At 32.9% G+C, this 20374-nt stretch overlaps 2 protein-coding genes across 3 annotated transcripts in view; one reads left to right on the forward strand and one right to left on the reverse strand.

Annotated features, from left to right (window-relative positions):
- LOC129957524 (Golgi-associated plant pathogenesis-related protein 1-like) overlaps positions 1-9673 on the reverse strand; it is a 39220-nt gene extending 29547 nt beyond the window's left edge. Inside the window, exon 1 of the mRNA XM_056069866.1 lies at positions 9517-9673. Coding sequence (XP_055925841.1) covers positions 9517-9518 — 2 coding nt within the window. The 5' untranslated portion in view covers positions 9519-9673. The remainder of the gene's footprint in view (positions 1-9516) is intronic.
- Positions 1-20374, forward strand: part of LOC129957523 (uncharacterized) — a 139431-nt gene that overhangs the window by 86051 nt on the left and 33006 nt on the right. The gene's annotated exons all lie outside the window — the stretch shown is intronic.

The following is a 20374-nucleotide window of genomic DNA, read 5'->3' on the forward strand; positions in this document are numbered from 1 at the left end:
TTTAAAGTATCGAGATTATTTTTAAATAATTTTCTTCAGTTATTGTTTAATTTTTTTTTCAAATTTCAAATAATAAGCATAAAATGTAATGCCGCCGGCCTCCTGGCCTAGGTATGGCGCGTCTTCCCCGTGATCTGGACATCCCGGGATCGGGTCCTGTTTCAGGCTAATTTAGTTTTGCTATATTAACATCCCGTTGTAAAACAACACTAGGGCTATTTTGGGACGGACCTCGTCATTTTGAACCGTGGTCGGTACCTGAGCTGAACACCTCAGCTGGCATCCCCTCTCCACACCACACCACACCACATCAACGGGAGGACGTTTGCCCCTGACGGATTTAACGTGCAACAGATCCCCTTACACGACGGTTCTTTGGTGGAATCGGGTCACGAACCTGAAACCTTACTGCTCACGAGCCGAGACCTTACCACCAGGCCCCCTCCATGGTTTGGCATGGTTGTTCTTTACCCTGTGTTCTATCTGAGGTGTGTGAAAGAGGAGCTCCTTGTAAAAAGGGGCCGTGCAAGCGAATGTGTGAGTGTCATCTTCATATAAGCTAGAAATCAGACATCTACCCTCTGGTGCTCAGGGGCCTTTACCATTAGAAGCTACTGTACCCCCTTTTCAGTTGTAACGCTGACACGACATCATAATGATGATCATCATCAATGTAATGTCATTTAAAATTTTTTAAAAGGTTTGGAATTTTGCATAAGTTTTGATTTTAATGTGATTAATCTATTATTATTAACCCATTTATCACAAAATTCATCGATGAAATTCTCTATTCAGAAATAATATTTCGCTTTGTTCGCTTCAGCACTTTTTGACGATTGTACTTCGCTAGGGGGTAGTATGCAGAAAGCAAATAATTCGATCACCCTATTCCTAAAAGTAAACATATCATTTTATCTTTACTCCTGCCCCCTTTTTGTTGACATAAACGACTCCTGACGCATGCGTAAAAGCGAGGACAGTTTCCGTAGCCCGATTATGAACAATATTGACAAATAAACTCGACTCTTCGGTGAAGGTAGTCAAGTCAGATGTAGATCATTAATTTGGTTATAATCATATCATATTCTAAAATTTATTTTTATCCCATACAAAAATTTATAGAGAATACGATTGAAACGTAATGGTAAATCATTATAAAAGCCTCTCTGTCAAGTGTTTAAAACATACATCGGCTCCTGACGCATGCGTAAAAGCGAGGACAGTTTCCGTAGCCCGATTATGAACAATATTGACAAATAAACTCGACTCTTCGGTGAAGGTAGTCAAGTCAGATGTAGATCATTAATTTGGTTATAATCATATCATATTCTAAAATTTATTTTTATCCCATACAAAAATTTATAGAGAATACGATTGAAACGTAATGGTAAATCATTATAAAAGCCTCTCTGTCAAGTGTTTAAAACATACATCGGCTCCTGACGCATGCGTAAAAGCGAGGACAGTTTCCGTAGCCCGATTATGAACAATATTGACAAATAAACTCGACTCTTCGGTGAAGGTACTCAAGTCAGATGTAGATCATTAATTTGGTTATAATCATATCATATTCTAAAATTTATTTTTATCCCATACAAAAATTTATAGAGAATACGATTGAAACGTAATGGTAAATCATTATAAAAGCCTCTCTGTCAAGTGTTTAAAACATACATCGGCTCCTGACGCATGCGTAAAAGCGAGGACAGTTTCCGTAGCCCGATTATGAACAATATTGACAAATAAACTCGACTCTTCGGTGAAGGTACTCAAGTCAGATGTAGATCATTAATTTGGTTATAATCATATCATATTCTAAAATTTATTTTTATCCCATACAAAAATTTATAGAGAATACGATTGAAACGTAATGGTAAATCATTATAAAAGCCTCTCTGTCAAGTGTTTAAAACATACATCGGCTCCTGACGCATGCGTAAAAGCGAGGACAGTTTCCGTAGCCCGATTATGAACAATATTGACAAATAAACTCGACTCTTCGGTGAAGGTACTCAAGTCAGATGTAGATCATTAATTTGGTTATAATCATATCATATTCTAAAATTTATTTTTATCCCATACAAAAATTTATAGAGAATACGATTGAAACGTAATGGTAAATCATTATAAAAGCCTCTCTGTCAAGTGTTTAAAACATACATCGGCTCCTGACGCATGCGTAAAAGCGAGGACAGTTTCCGTAGCCCGATTATGAACAATATTGACAAATAAACTCGACTCTTCGGTGAAGGTAGTCAAGTCAGATGTAGATCATTAATTTGGTTATAATCATATCATATTCTAAAATTTATTTTTATCCCATACAAAAATTTATAGAGAATACGATTGAAACGTAATGGTAAATCATTATAAAAGCCTCTCTGTCAAGTGTTTAAAACATACATCGGCTCCTGACGCATGCGTAAAAGCGAGGACAGTTTCCGTAGCCCGATTATGAACAATATTGACAAATAAACTCGACTCTTCGGTGAAGGTACTCAAGTCAGATGTAGATCATTAATTTGGTTATAATCATATCATATTCTAAAATTTATTTTTATCCCATACAAAAATTTATAGAGAATACGACTGAAACGTAATGGTAAATCATTATAAAAGCCTCTCTGTCAAGTGTTTAAAACATACATCGGATGCATATACTGTACGTACAGGAAACTGTATTGTTACGCGAATGAAAATATATTAAAATTTATTTTGTCATGTACTAAAATTTATAGAGCTTATGATTGAAACATGAAGAAAGCATACATCAGATGCCATATACCGAACTTATAGGAAACTGTATTTTTATACTAGTGAAAACATGTAAAGTAAATATCGTGCCAATCATATACAGTTTCAGACATCAAGTCTTTGAACCCCCTCACTTACCATGACGATTCTTACTTGTATCGATTTACGTGAATTTTTAATTTTAAATCGGCAATTCAGACAAAATATTGCCACGTAGGACTATAGTATAGAACTCAATGACACACACAAGAGGTAGAGCTAAACCCATTTATTAACTGAACTCTGAACACAGTGACTGACAATTCTTCTGCTTTTATACTAGCAGGGAAAGTTCCAGAATACTTTTCTGGAGACAGTAAAGTCCAGAGCACTTGTCTGGTAAACTAAAGAAATGTCCAGTGTCTTCTGGAACATGAAATAAAGGAAAACAAAATCTAAAAATTAAGTATTTACATATACTATTAATCGCATTGTCTCGAGCGGGATTCGATCCCAGGTCTCTTAATCATGAGACCAGTGCCATGACCATTCGGCCATGGAGATTCGACTGTCTTTCTTCAATGCGGCAATATTAAGTAATTTAAAATGCAAAAATCACATATAGCCCCTTCACTATTTAAAAAGGCTCTTATATTATTATAGAAATAAAAAAATAAATGTCTCAAAAAGGATGCGCCATTTAATTAGGAAGTTAAGTGAGATCGCAAATCAAGAGATTAAATAGTCAAGTTTATTGTTTATACCGTTTCCTACTGACCATTATCGTATCCATCATGCTGCGCATGACTCCGAATACTGTTATTCATGCAATTTGCATGCGCTGCATTATAAATTTGTATTCCTTAAATCTACATTGTGCATTTTTTATTCTACATCAATTTCTTTTAAATCATTTTCTTATAACCCCTCCCCTTTTGGGAGGAGCTGCCCGCTTGCACTTCCAAGCTTCTGTTCTACAAAAATGAGTCACTCCTCTATGCCTGGTCAGCAAGTTTTGGAAAACCCTGCGAGAACACGCTACGGAAATCAGTCCTCCAGGAAATGACGCGCTCTGACCTTTGAGATGTTTTCCAGCTGGTGCGGTGTGGAAGTCTGGAGAGGGAGCCATCTCGGGTGTCGTCCTCGTCATCTGATTGGGGTTCGAAATTATGAGGTCGGTCCAAAAATTGCCCTAGTTTTGCTTTAAAACGGGACTTTAAAATAATTAAATTAAGCTAAAACTTTGAGATGCTGTCACCAGCAGCTGGAGAGAATGAAACGTAACTAGAAGGATTGGACTGAAATTCTAGAAGACGGATGATATATTGAAATTAAAAAAAAATGGAATTCAATTTTGGAGGGGAAAATTCTCGACAAAATTCCGAATGAATCGATCTAATTCTGAACAACCGCACATGATCAAGGCATATTTCGTCTTGCTTCATCATAGTATTTTAAATGTAAGATATTCAAAGTCATCTTGATTCTTTATGAACAAAGCGTGTAAGCTATCATAGTGGAGAGATGGATTCACTTTAATTTCACATCCACAAATATTTTGCCGATGTAAGAAATGACACTCAATTAAATGAAAATTCTATGTGCAACAGTAAATGCATTTAGTGATTATTCATAATCACCCATGATCTAACATAATCACCAGTTTATTACATTTATCGTAACATACAAAGACATTTACATTTAACCAGCTCAGTTCAGCCATATTAACGTCGCCTTTTTAAAGCAACACTAGGGCTGTTTTGGGACTGGACCTCATCATTTTGAACCGCGGTGATATGACGAGGACGATACCTGAGCTGGCACGTCTTCTCCAAATTTCCACATCACACCAGCAGGAGGACGTTTGGCCCGTGTACACCAAACCTTCTTATACGATTCTTTGGTGAAATCGGGTCACGGACCTGAAGCCTTCCGGTTCCGAAGCTGAGACCTTACTACCAGGCTACTGCTGCCCCTCACATTTAATTAGAATATTAGTGAGAATATTAAAAAATTTGACTTAAACTGATTTTTTCTTTTGTTGCTTTTTAGAACTTAGAAGTAAATTCACATCGAAAAATGTTTTTTCTTGACGCATTTGTTTCAAGACTTGATACATTTCAACCATTTTTTAGTGAAATTGCTACATTTCAACCATCCAACTTTTTCCATTTAAAGAAATTGAGCTGATATACGTATTGTAACATTCCCCGTTTACCAGTACTGATAAGACATTTACAGAAAGCTGTGTCGTCGAGATAGCCAGATGGTGGATCTTTTCACCTGGGTGGTCTCGCATCTGTTCATTAGCGACTGCAGTGAAAGTCCACATGTGGATTTCTTCGTCCAAGATGTATTGATTGTACCTTCAAAGAGAAAGGGGTGTCCAAACATCTGGATGCTAAATGTTTCTCATTGTGAAAGGACTATGATAACTCCATGTTTCATAATAGTCAGTTATGAAAGGTGCATCACTAAAAGGATCTTTCCACGACCCACTGGCGCCGCTGAGGGAGCATATTGCTGAACCCCGATTGGCCAAAAGAGAGCTCAAATAACCATAACCAATGTAAATTAAGAGGCGGAGATTGTCGCCGAAATAAAGTGCGGAGATTTTTTTTTAGGGAGAGGAGAAGAAACGAATTTCAGGCAGACTATTGGACTATGCCCACGATTTTGGAGTCCGAGAACTACCCCTGGAGTGGTCGTGTTGACTAACAACCTGTGAATTCCCTGTGGTGTTGTTTCTCCGTATTGATGGAGAACTGAGATTCAAGATAAACCTTCGACTTCGACTGTGTCTCTCCTTCTATAGGTGTAAATAACTATTTATTTAACCAAGATTAGAACAAGTTGTTCTTTTGTATATATAAGGCTGTAAAATAAAGAATTGTCTGGAAATTCTGCTTCGTTATTTGATCAGTCTAGATCAAGACATTACAGTATGTACTAAGAGATTTAAATAGGTTTCAGATCGCTTAGATTTAGTTCAGTTTATTTATCTGAAAACAAGAAAGTTTAATATCATTTAAATCTTGCAGTTAGAATCATTTCGATGGTAATAAGTGGATATGTTAAGAATTACAAGATGAGGGAATATGATAAATGCATTGATCATTTTTTACATCACCATGTAAAATTTATTGTATTGGTACTAATGAACATCGCCAATAACACGTTCAAAGTCATGCACTTTAACCCTCAGCTGCTTATCCCGCGATTTCAGCGGGTTGGCAATCAGACCATTTTCTATTACATCCCGCGTTTTTCAAAGTTTAACGTGTTCAGTTTTATGATTGCAGATTTTTATTATATTATTATCGTGCAACATATAGTATCAGTTCACTTTGTTTGAAAAATATTTGAACTTATTTGCAAACATCGCATCTAAATAGTGATTTTGCAATCAGAAGGTTAAGATCAATAGGAAAGAAATGTGCTTATCCAACCGCGCATTGATAACGTTTGAGAAGTTTTGTGTACTTGGATGGCTCATTCTTCTTTCAAAGCATCACTATTTTGCTTATGTAAATACATCGAATGGATCAAAGTTTTGCTTATTTGATGGATTTAATACGTGATGGAAACTGAAGCCGTAAGTTTTAAGTCACCAAACAGGTGCAAAATTATAGTATATGGAAGGAGATAAGACTTCAAAAAAGATATTAACAAGAAGTATCACAAATTGGGAGCACAGTAATTTGTTCCAGAATGATTCAGTTCAATTCATGTTTTCAAATCGTATCCAATAAACTGAAATTTAGGAAAATGCATATGGGTCGTTTAATAGTGTAAAAAGTGAATCTGGGCGAGTAAGCTGGTCGTCAAAGGCAGTTTGTTCTTTAAAATTTCTATAAAGTTTGGTACAGTTTAGATTTAAATACCTTAATAAACGGCGGCAAATTTGTCCTACGTTCCGGGGGAATGAAACCAACATTATGCTACTGATTCATCCATCTTTCCTATTTCAGAGGATATTTTGTCATTCAAAATAAATAAAATATGAATTCAATAATTCGGAATCTGACAGGTGACAATTTCCTCCGTAATAAATATAATTGTTCGCACCAATAAGCAACTTCAAATACGGAAATCCCAATTTTTCTAGCGTCTTTAAAAATTGGCGGATTGGCAAATATTTATAAAATTAAATATTCAAACTTCATAAAAAAAGAAGAAAGCACCATTCATGTTAAAACAAATCTAAACACAACTGGATCTGAACTCCAATTGTATATTTTCAGATATTAATTCCATGCCTAAGGAGAGTTGAATCGGAAAAATTTTCTTTCAAAAGATTCAATTCTTCAAATTTTGTTTTTAAAAGCTTAAAATTTTCTATGAATTAAAACTAATAATCGTTTTCTTTTTATAAATATTCAGTCGTTATTAATATTAATATATAATAAGGATTAATTTTAAATCACGAGACTTTTACAAACATTTACTACAAATCAATGCTTTCTTGTTACCATAGTTATTCATTGAGGGCCAGAAATTTCATTCCATTGCTATGCAACATAACGGAAAAATTTGATTATTACTGAAATTAAAGTATTTATTATACCCATTCCCTTATACAGTCGAAATACTGAATTAATAACATTTATATAATTAACCCTTTTGCACTTAAATTCATCTTTCAGATACCATTCAAATCGATACATTCTTAATTTTAGTAATTAAAGAAGTAGTGCTGACTTGCCAATTTGAGGGATTGTCACGGAGTTCTTGAACTCAAGGTTCTTAACCTCCGAATGAACGTCCTGGCTTAGATGCAGATTAATTTTTCAGAAATTTTTCGTTTTTACGATTTATATTTTAGTTCTCGAAGCAATAACACGAGCCCTTGTGTTTAGTGCATCCAATTACTTTTCCGAGTTCAAAGGTTCTGGTATCGTTACAGATTTTAAATAAATGTTATTGTCAATTATAAGTGCATATTAATTAAGTATTTTAATGTGCTTACATCGAAGATTTGTCTAATAAGTGGAAATAAATAGCATTTACTGACAAATTACTCCTAATACATCTTTCGGAAAAAAATATACCATTTAATCCATTTCATTTTTCGGTAAGATATTTTAATTTTATAATGCACGCAGATTCGGCATTAAAAAATGGAGGTAAATAAACGCAATAAAGCAGTCCTGACTTGCCGATTCGAAGCATGTGTCAGAGTTCTTGAGCTCAAGGTTCTTAACCTCAAACTAACGTCCTGACTTAGATGCATATCAATTAAAAAATCATATATACGATTGTATATTTTATTCAAGGAACCAATAAAATGAGTCCTTGTATTCAGTGAATATCCATTCATCTAATTGCTTTTCCTTATGCAAATGTTATAATATACCTTTATTGATGTTGAAATAAAATGAGTACTAATTTCAATTATAATTATGTATTTTAACGTACTTATTTACATAGAAGATAGATTTGTCCATGAATAAGTGGAAATAGAAAAGCATTTACTGAAAATTACTTCTAATTTCTAATTCCTTCCAATTCATATCTGCTCAGCTTCACTGTGCAATATCAATCATTTTTCTTTGAATCTTTAAAGGAATTGGGACGTTCTCGGTAGCTAAGACTTTAGTTGTAAATAAAGGGGATTCTTTCGCGAACAAATTTTATATCCGACAGAAAATTTGGGACATATAGAACAATTGATTTATGTTGATTATAAAAGAAAGATATGATTCTTGCAATAAATTATTTAATAATGGAAAAATATTTGTTTCTTAAAGTATTTATTTTTTTAATGGCAGATCGAGCTTGTTGAGATGCGATCATTTTCAAGTTCATAACCACAAATCGGTGTGCTCAAAAAGAGGAGTCCCGAGTAAAATCTCTCCAAAATTACAATAGTATGCGAGTGAGGCTTCATTACAATGAACTTAATTTAAATATGCTTATAACAAAAATTTCAAAAAATAATGAGTGTCGTGTAATTTGAAACTAACAATTTTATTTTTCATGATAAATAACTTCTAATAAATTATATATTGTTTCACAGAGAAGAATAAAAATAGGCTTAACAGATGCGCAATGTTAGTAAATATTGTTATACAAGGTTTCATGCGATTGTAATGAATGGAAAGTGCTCTATGCGTACCGAAATCTGAAGAAAACCAAGTTTCGAATAAAAAGCAAAAAAAACTGTCACGAGATTTCTTGTTAGATTCATTTTTAAAAGACAATTTATAAAGGCGTTTTATAAATTATTTATAAAAAGGCAATTTATAATCAGCGGAATGCTCCATATTTTTTAGGATTAAAAGCGAAAAAAATCAATGTTTTTCAAGGTACAAATATTCTTGAATTTCTTTAACCTTATTACACATTATTCGAAACGATTTTAGTATTTGAAGCGCATTTCATTTTTTGAACATGTGAAGGCAGTAGCTTTTACGTAAGAATTCATTTATTTCTTATTATTCAGAATAAATACTGCTTCATGATATTGAGATGATTTAAGCTAATTAGAATTGCAAAAAAATGGAAACATAATTTCAAACAAATACGGAACCTTCTGATGCTTCAAATGTACCCAAAGGATTATGAACCACCACTCATTAGCACATTTTAAAAAGTAATCATTGAAAAATAAATTCAAATGAAAGAAACGAGCATAAACACATCTCTGTATGAACAACACTAAACTAAAGAGGCACCTGCTTATGACCTTCTGTAAAAACAGAAGCCTGGCTTTAAGCCATGATATTCCTCCAGTTTTGACATGCGGAATGAGAGAAAAAAAAAGAACAATTGACTACTCACATGGAACATTTTCGACTTCGTTCTGCAGACGGTATCCGGCGGAGATCTCTGGATCACCCGATCCCTGCTGCAGACGATAGTTCATGGTGCGTGGCACTGAGTCGTTTGGTGCGAAGGGGATCTTGGCGTAATTCGGTGGGGTAAGCGCGGAGCAACAAGATCATCGATTTGCCAGCCGCACTGAGCAGAACGGTTTTCGCCTAGCTCCGCGCATGGCGCTTTGCATTTTTCAGAGTGATTTAAAGTGCCATGCGGTGGCAACGGCTTTCAACTGTTTCCTCGGCAACTGAATAATAAATAGTTTTGTTTGTGCTAATGGCAGTGGCTATGAAAAGTGGGCGGTCGTGAATTCGAAAGGGATGGCAGGTGAACCGCATGGACTTGCCTCCCTGTGAGCGTGATCTGAATATTGAATAAAATAAGTTTCACAAGTTGACCCCAAGAAAGAATCCCTAATCTTGTCGAGAAAGAATATTTGGTTAAGCAATACATTTGACTTTCTCATTTACCAAATATGGAGAAAGTATTAAAATCGCATAAAAAGAATTGGAATTCGAGATTTTGGCGCATCTCTGCGTTTTAACCTCCCTGAGTTTAGAAAGGATATTTTGTGTATTTGACAGATATAACTCAAAAACCCTTTGATGAGCTATACGGGTGAATTTTGGTGTACAGTCTTTATACTAAATTTGTAATTTCTTATAAAATATGAGCAAAATCCGTTCAGAAGAGATTTGTCTGTCCGAATGTTCAAATATAAAGTGATATTTATAAAACGAAGAGAACTAGAGGAGTGAAATTTGGAACATCGATTTAACATTTATATTGTAGACATCTCTCAAGTTTTGAGCTAATTCCAACAAAGGGTTGATCATCTGTCCGTCTGTACTTTCAGAAACATGCGGACGCGATAACTTAAAAATCCACTACCTTAAATATATCAAATCTTGTATGGGATTTTGTGTCTACATATGTAGTCCTGTGTCAAATTTTTCTTTCAATAGGTTGGGAAAAACACATCTAAAACAGAAATTAAATTCCATGCTAGGCATTAATCGCCAAAACATTCGCCAAGAATCACATGATAGATTCAATAAAATGCTAAATTCATACCAAAGGTTGATATTTTGTGATTATTGTACGCCAATACCATGCTAATCGTTCTTTGAGATAACACCTTTATTAAAGAGTATGCGAAAAAGTTTTGGAAAACCCACTTCTGCTAGTTGTAGTATGGTAATATTTATAAGCTAGCATGCAATCTATAAATTGCATCATGAGACAAGCATGATCATAAATCATATAGGTCACTTGAGAATAAAATGACCAATTTTATTTCTTTTTTAGTTGTATATACGCACTAAAGAAACTCTCCGAAATTTTAATTATATCTTTAATTTAAACTTAATCAAACTTTTAATGTTTCCTTGAATAGCCACAAAATCCATTTTCATAATACTTCAAATTTAAATTTTCCAATTTTATTTCTTTTTTTATAAGCTTTTCGGTGATGAAAATTTTATATCGTATATTTATTTTCAAATTTAATAATTTTTTAAAAATATATTAAATGTATTTTGCAACAATACTTTTCTTTGTTTTAGTTACCACATTTATAATCATGCTGGTGCGGTCAAATTAAAAGTATAATTATGTACATGTTATCTTTGCTATATAATTAAATATAATTTTTGAAGATGAAATAAAGACAGACGTATGGACTTTTATAAACATTATCTTGTTATTAAGTTTTAAACTACAGAGTAAAAACTATTTTATTAATTTTTTTATATGCAGTGGTATTTGATTATCAAGAAATCGACGAACAAAAAGAAAATTCATTTTATTTAAGGATTCAAATTGAGGAAAATTGAATACGAAATAAAAAAAATGACAGCAAGAGGGAAACAATCTTCAAACATATTAAATATTGTTTTCGATCTATTTGACTTCGATCCTGTTGTGCGTATAGATATTTTTCGACAATCGTGATTTCTGATAAAATTGAATTTTACAAAAAATATGCAGATGTTGATCTGAAATTTATACCAATCATTTCCGTTTGAAACCTTTACTCAAGAGGAATTACAGAAATTTCGATCCAATTAAAAAAAATTTAAAGCATTTTTTTTTCAAATTTACTTCTTATTTAACCCTTTAAAGGGCCATTTTTTTTCTAGTCATATTATGTTAAAATATTTTTAGGAATGAAATTAGAATGAGAAAAGGGATTCATTTAGCTTGTTAGATAAATTTAATTTGATTCATTAATTAATTTGGTTCATTAATAATTAAGTAACAAATCAAGACACATCATTTTGTCTGAAATAAAGAACTGAAGCCTCTAAGTTTCTGTCTTTCTAAAAAAAATGTGTCATAACTGATGCCAACCTACATCATTTCATACAAAGATTGATAAATTTGGTGGGAAGCATACTTCCCACGGCCCTAGAAAGGGTAAAATAAATTATGTTAAAACTTGACCACACAGTATATCGATCTTTTTAATACCCATAACATTTCTACTTGTTTACTTTACCGACGGATTTAGCGTGCTCTAGGTCCACTTACACTACGTTTTTCGGGTCTCGAACCCTCCTGCTCTGAAGCCGAGACTACCACCAGGCCACAACGGCCCCGCAAGTGGGAAATGAATTTATATTAAATAAAATGCATTTCAGTAGCACCGAAAAAAAAAACGCCCTACAATCGAAAATACAAGGCAAGAATTTATATCAATTCGTTGAAAAATCGATTACTTTAAAAATTCTTAGTTTTGGCCACAGAAAGATATCAAGAAATTTTGGAGCAAGGATTAACAATCTATTTGCTTATGCTCTTCTCAAAAAGAACACTGAAAATTTTTACTCCTTATTTTAACAGCAGTAGAGCTTCGTTATTTTTATTGCTATCGTCTGGCTAGACTGATTGGATTATTGTTATCGTCTGGCTGATTGGATTCTAAAAGTTTTTAAACAATTATTAAATGAAAGAAGCTCTAAAAATTCTATGGAGCAAATGGTAATGACAAAAATAAGAAATTTCATCTATGTGTCCTAAATTTCGAAGAAAAATTTACTTTTTTAGTTATCGAATTTTGCTTTAGTGGAAACTGAAAATTCTAATAAAGCAAGCTATTCAGTGAATGTGAAATCGCTTATCATTCTAATAAATTGATGTCTCCTAAATTTCTTATGAAATTCATTTAATGCGGCATAGGGAATCAGCATTCTGATTCATTACCACTTAATGCCAACTTTAGCGAAAACAATCCAACCTATCAACTAAATAGAACTAGAGGTGAAGACCTGTATTTAAAACTAGAGATCTAAAATAATTTATTAGAAAGTTTTCTAATTGCAACATGCTTCTGTTGCATCAAACTCTTAAAGAACATAAAGCTTTCAAATATTTTCGTCACATCCTCTGAGGGATAAAAACGAGACTCGCCACTCATAAGGAGAATTAGAGTATCGCAGATAGGATATCACTTAATATGGTGAATATGTTACAGAATAAATACTGATAGATATAAAACAAAAAGAGAGAGGCTGTGAACCTCAGAAGATTATTTAATACAGTCGTCAGCAAAAAATAAAGAACACCTTTGTAACCTTATTATGTACTATCGCATCTTCACAGAATTGATGTCTGTGGAGAAGACTCGGAGGGGAAGATTAGATCACTCCACAAACTGATTAACTAAGTTAATTAACGTAATTCATTACAATTCATTATTTTAAATCCTTCATAGCCCCTCCCCCCCCCTTTTTTTTTGCTGAATCAATTTATCGTTCAGCAAAAACTCCCAATGAATTTTATAAATTCCCATAACATGGTACAGAATTCTGAAAATAATTTTGGGAAATACAGGATTTTGAAAAAAGGGAGCTACTAATGTTAAATGAATCTTATGAACTTTTGGCAATATCTCGGAAACTATCCTGCATATCTCAAAAGTTATTTTACTAAAACAATTATCTTATTTCATAAAACCATGAAATCAATGCATAAGTAACATAAATTTAATATTTTAATGGAACTTTTAAACAAGTGTGCGCAAAAAAAGTGAATTATAACACAATAAAATATTTCAATAACAGCAAATTTGTCACGCTAAAATGCCGAATTCCAAAAAAATTGTGCGCATACCACAAAAATGTTTTTGGAAATGTTTACAAAAATTGTAAAATTTCCCAAATTTGAGGAATTTTTGAGGGACTGTATTTGAAATTTATTTGTATTTATAGATTTACTTTTCGTGAAACAAGAGATTTCATGGAAATTAGAAAGTCACAATTGACTAAATATTAAATTTGATTTCAAATAAGATGTTTTTAATTCATTTAACATGAATCTTGCTTTCTTTAAAAAATTAACGTTTTTTTTCATTTAGATGATATAAAATTGGATTGCTGGACAAATAAACTGTTGGAATGTTTAAGCAAATTTAATCCCTCACCAGCAGTTTTCATTTGCAAGTAAATAAAATAGAAATATAAGGAAATTATTCATCCTTTCTCATTGTTCAATAAGTTTAAGGATACTAAAATGTGGAAATTAATTAACATTTATAAATTTCTTTAATTAAGTGAATGATATTTTCAGAATATCCTTAAACGATTTCTTCAAAGTGAAAACGTACTTTCCTCTTTGCAGTTGAATTAACATAAAATTACAAGCTCTAACCACTAATTAAAAAAAAAGTAGTACGATAATATTCTAGGATCGATTTGTTTTTCATCGTATGAGAACGTGATGTTGTTTTGGTTAGGGGCTTTTGAAGCTCGAAATCGTGTAAGCAATGGATAAAGCATAAATGCAATTTTCATCATCATCTTTTAATCGCATCTATTTTTTTACCTTTTTTTACCAGTATTGCATTATTATTATGTATACTTCTTTGAAAGCAGAAGCATTTTCAAAAGGTTGACTTGCTTTTACCAGTATTGCATTATTATTACGTATATTTTTTTGACAGCAGATGCGTTTTTAAAAGGTTGAAGTAGAACTATGACATCATAGCTGTTATTTCAGCTCCAAAACTTTGTTTGCCAGCTAGAAAAATTGAAAATGAAAGTTTAAAAAAATTATCATTATATATATAAATATAGGGATAGAGACCGATAGAGAAGTCTCGTTATTATTTCAAATCGGTTTTAACTAGTTAATGACTTAAATTAACTAAGACAAATAATGATTTAAAAATAGTAATGTTACCGCATGATAACTGGAAATTTGCGATAGCAGATTTCCTTTTAATTTTTATATTAAAATTTTTGATTTTTATTAATTTGTCTTGATGACATTAGCCTTTGAATAACAGGAAGAATGTCCATCGCTCTATTATTCTTACAGCAACTCTTTACAGTATCCTTTGTTTCCTTATTTCACTGAGTGATTTCCGCATGCTTCATTATGAAGTTTATAGATAGTATAGCTTATAAACATTATCATATTAAATGTTTTAAAAAATAGCATGTAATCTATCAAGAAGTTTCACATAATTCACGATTCTAAAAAAAACATAATTTTTCCATATGATGCTAAAATAGGCTTCTGTTCAGCCTTTCTTCGTTTAAAAAAACAATCTAATATATCTTCTAAACCTCATCTCTTCGACCCGTCCAATCTAAAATTCGATAAAGAAGTAACAGTTTAGATGTCCAAAATGGATTCTAGCATATTGCATTTATGAGTAGTCGCATTTCAGTACCTAGTAATAGACTAACTGAACTGCTTTATTTTCTGATGCAGCTTGAATTTTAAAATCTGACACCTAATACAAGCCGGATGATTAAGTCTGTGGAAACTTTCATTTTCCTGGCATTTTTTTATTTATTATGTTTGCATGGATAAAGGTAGAGTAATTGAGTAGATGACTTATTTTATGTGAATTTGATATAAAAATTGATTCAGATTTTTCACCGTTCTAGTTCTTCGCATTTTTGAATTAGCATGCTTGCAAACAGACGGGTGTAATTTCAAGTATATTTTTTTCCTCCTCAAAGTGGGCTGAATTCTTTTTTTTTAATACACTCGGTTGCAACGAAACTAAGTCGTATAAACAGGGATTATGGTGACTAGCTGTTAGGCTCATCAACTATCCAAATTTTTGCATAAGAAAAAAACGGCCAACGAAAGTTTATAGAATCTTCAAACTGTAAAAGGCTTAGAATCTTTTCCATCATTGCCTTTAATGTTTTTAAATTCCCAGTGCAATAAAAAAGTGCAATTTTGAATACAAGACTATAAATATTGTTTGTTTCTTATGGCATTTGCCACTGACAAGCCCACTGTTACAAAGACAGCGATTTAAGCCTGAGGGGAACGTCTCTTATTTTTTATAGCAGCGCCAACTAGGGCCAAGAGCACGACTTTGCCACTCACGCATCACTCATTCGCTTGCACAACCCCTTTTTACAGGAGGGCACATTCACACATCTCACAGATAGAACAACAGAAGAACAACCATGCCCAAACCGGGACGCCCAGATCACGGGGAAGACGCGCTACCCCTATGCCAGGACGCCGGCAGACTGTAAATATAAAATGTGATATTTTCTAAATAAATAAAGACAAAAAAAGTTTTCTACGTTCTTTAAAAATAACTAAACAGTTGAGTCACATTATTATAATCAGCTACCTTATAGCTCTAATAGCCTACTCCTGCAGCAAAAATAGCAGTTAAACAGTGGGTCATGGGCTCACTGTGTGCTTGGGAGGATGCGGCAATCATCTGTGACCATGAGAACAACAAAGCATCATTTAACTCATAAAGAAATCTAGGTGGAGGCTTGTGATGATTCATAAATTTTTATTGAATAATTGTTTGAGATACTTCATAGATTATAAAAAATGTTGTGTAGAACATGTAAGATGGTGAAAGTTTCTGTTTTCTGTGCTCATATATATATATTTTTAAACATGCTTGGTTTTAGCAAAAAAATGTTTTTTAAACTGAAGTTTAATCACTTTCGTTTCAAATTTTTGCGGACCCCCCTCTGTTTACTTCATTGAGTGGCTATATTGATTATTGGAAAAATCATACTCATATTAATTATAAATCGGAATCTTACTCTTCCGAAATTTATGTTTACTATACAGTCCCCAGTTGGTTAGTTCTTTCAGGGTGGAGTTTTAGAAAACAAATTTAAATATATCTCAAGATCTGTTGTGAATTTTGGATGCTGAGAAATTTAATAAACATTCATAAGATGGTCTGCTGGATCGAATGGCTGAAATAACTCTTATTTCCACAATGAAAAATATTTTAGGCATTTCAATAAAAATTTCTAGTAATTAATAATGTTAATTAAATGAATTAATCAGGGTTAGACTTGGGCTGATTGGTTAATCAAATGGGCTATGTTAATTAAAGGGTTCATCAGTTGGTCCAAATATGTCTTCTCGAATCAGTTTCATCGACACCCATTTTGTGAAGATGCGATAAAAAAATAACAAAATCACAGAAGTGTTCTTTTTTATTGTTGTTATTGAAGATTCTCATGTGTGCGAAGAAAACTAGTTAGTATTCATAAAATATTGACTAGATTGGAAATTACCTTCAAGTTATATTTAAAAAAACATATATATTGAAAGTGTTTATGACAGTGGATAAAAATGTTATTGTATATAATGAGAAATATGTAATTTTCATTACGTTTACTTTCTGCTGGTAATGCTGCCTAAATAAAAATCACCATCTGATATTGTTGCCAGAAATGATTGGTTTGAAAGCGAATTTAATTGTAGGCTGAAAATCTTTCTTTTTGTATTTCTATCTCAGGAACCTGATTTTTTCACAATATTAAGTACACGATTAAATTAAGTTTCTCAATTTATAAGAATGCTCTTTCAACATTAACATATGAGGATTACAGAGGTAGTTCCAATATTTTCCCTTTCACATTATCGATTTGCTCAGGGAACTGACTTCATACTGCGAGGAAAAAATATAACAGTCGAAATCGCTCTCTTAATGCGGCAAATCCCATACCACCTACTGAACACGCTCACTTAGACTGTTCATCTTTCTTCTAGAACCAGCGTGTTCATCTTTATATGTAGAATGTGCACGCTGAGATTAATCACTGGAAAAATAATAACTGCGAAAAAAATGAAATCTAGGATCGCAAATTTCAAGTTATCATGTGATAACATTATTCTTTTTTATTTGTCTTAGTTAATTTAAGTCATTAACCAATTTAAACCATCACGAGACTTCTCTATCGGTCTCTATCCCTCTCTCTATATATTGGTATATAAATGATAATTTCTTTTAAATTTTCACTTTCAATTCTTCTAGATGGCAAACAACGTTTTGGAGCTCGACCGATTCTGAGATAAAATAACGGCTATGATGTCATAGTTCTACGTCAACCTTTTAAAAACGCACCTACTGTCAAAGAAGCATATGTGATAATAAAGCAATACTTGATTTAGCTTGCATCAGACCCACTTACACGGCCCACTTCGGTGGAATAAGGTCTCGAACCCAAAAGTCCTCCTGTTCCGAAGCCGAGACCTTACCACCAGGCCACTACGGCCCTTGTACTGTTGAAGAGAAGAAAGAAATAATATTTAAGATGTAATTGCAATACTTGTTCAATGGCTTACAATAAATACGGAATTAGTTAATTTTCTGCTTATCACAAAAATCATTACAATATCATAAGAAATAATTCTTGTCAGTAAATATCACTATACGGCATAGCACTATACTGTTCTATACCTCAATCGCCGACTAAGGGAAACAAAAAAGTTCAAAGTTATTATTTTTATTTGAAAAAAAAAACTGCATATGTAGATATACATTTGATAATCTCTTATGCTATAAAAAGAAGATAATTTCGGATTTATTTCAAATTGGGTGTAAGTTGTGGCTTTGTTTTCTGTCTGGAATAAAATTTTGATACTTACATTCACATTTCAAAGCGCTGATGCATGTCAGAACCTATTCATATTGTGCACAAATGCAGCATGAGAAGTTTTTTATTCCACTTTAACAAACAAAAGGATTCTGGGAAAATTATCAAAATTTATCTTAAAAATGAAAACAAATTTTGGACAGTCTAAGTTTGGAAGTCTATCCAAACTCCAATGCAAAAGTCCAATGCTTTTTTTCAATGAATGAACTCTTTTCGAACAAAGTAATCAAATAATTAGCAAGTGAATAATTGGATTTTAAGAAGAATGAGGCGAAGCTTGCCTTAATGTAAAGATTGCGTGACAAAAATTAATAATTGGAAATCTACAAGTTAGGATTTGATTTAAAAGTACTATTAACGTAAACTGAAAAATATGAGCGGAAAATATACTTGCAGATAATTAACCTAAAACTCCTATACAGTGTAAAGGAGAAATTTCTTTTATGCTCTTTTTCCTTACATAACGCTTGTTAACTAAATCAAAACTCAATATCTAGTATTTTCAGAAGAATTAATTATTTTCATATTTAAGTGAATTTTACTGAATACCTTTATTGTTACTATCCTTTCGAGAGCTATTTTCCGAAACCCATTTTTCACAATCTTGTTCTTTGGTTGATGATGGCAAAAAAATTTGAAATTTGCAAAAATTGTATTTTTACACTTTATATAGGAAGCAGTTGTATTATCTCACTGATCTTTGAACGAACACCATGAATTATATTTTCAGTACCAGATATTATTATGAGACTTCGTAATAAAAGCATATATTAAAATTCTTATTGCAGGAATTAATTAAACTTTATCGAAAGAATGGATATAAATTGCAAATGGTGTTCATTCAACCGAAGATCTGAAGGAATGTTTTATACAAATAGCAATCTGATTTATTATAAGAGTAGTAATCCGAACGCTGTAAGGAGATTTCGTAATGAAAGCCCAGATTAAAATTCTTATTGAAAGAATTGATTATATTTTTACTGAAAGAATAAAAACTGCAAATGATCGTGATTCAACCGAAGATCTGCCCACTTTTCGCATATGAAAAAATAAAAGCAAGAACAACATTGATACTGAAATAATTTTGGTTATACATAACAAACGAACAAAAAACTAAACAGATCCATGACAAATTTATTACAGAATAATAGGATCTCTCTTTAGTTTAGTTACATTTTGGATGGACCTCGTCATTTTGAACCGCGTTCAGGTGACGGTGCCTGAGCTGGCACCCCCTCTCTTCAAACTACCGCGCTACACCAGCGGCAGGACGTTTGGCCCCGACGGATTTAACGTCCATCAGACCAGCTTACACGACGGTGGAATCGGGTCTCAAACCTGAAACCTTCGAAGCGGAGACCTTACCACCATGCCACCGCGGCGGCCCATTGAAACTCTGAACAGTAATTAGGAGTGAGAGTGGATGCAAAATCTCTGGAGTATTCCATCCACTAAAACTTTCAGATATCATTTCTCTGGTCTAAATGGACCCTTTTCATCAGCTTTTGCCTCATTTTATTTATAAGAAGTAACAATGAACCTCTTAACCTACAAATATGGGCATAGTCCGTAGTACCATGATCGGGCGAAACGTACATTTGGATTTTACACGCATTTTCCCCCCACCAAATAGAACAAAAATTTGACATAAAATTTCACTCACTCAATCCCTTTTCGAATTTGATAATGAGTCATTTAGTTATCGCACTGCATGCTTTTGAAAGTACACAATTTGGCTCAAAATTGCATTAGTGTTTACACCATAGATTGTGTGTTGAATATGCGTTTCTACCTCGATCACTTCATTTTGTAGTTATCCTGTTCATTGATATCCGAATAGAGAGATTTCTTCAGAAAGGAGTTTGCTCGATACAAATCTATGAATAGGATTGCATACCAAATTTCAGTCGTCTAGTTCAAGGTGTTTT

This window comes from Argiope bruennichi, chromosome 11 (assembly GCF_947563725.1).
Source record: "Argiope bruennichi chromosome 11, qqArgBrue1.1, whole genome shotgun sequence".
Taxonomy (NCBI): domain Eukaryota; kingdom Metazoa; phylum Arthropoda; class Arachnida; order Araneae; family Araneidae; genus Argiope; species Argiope bruennichi.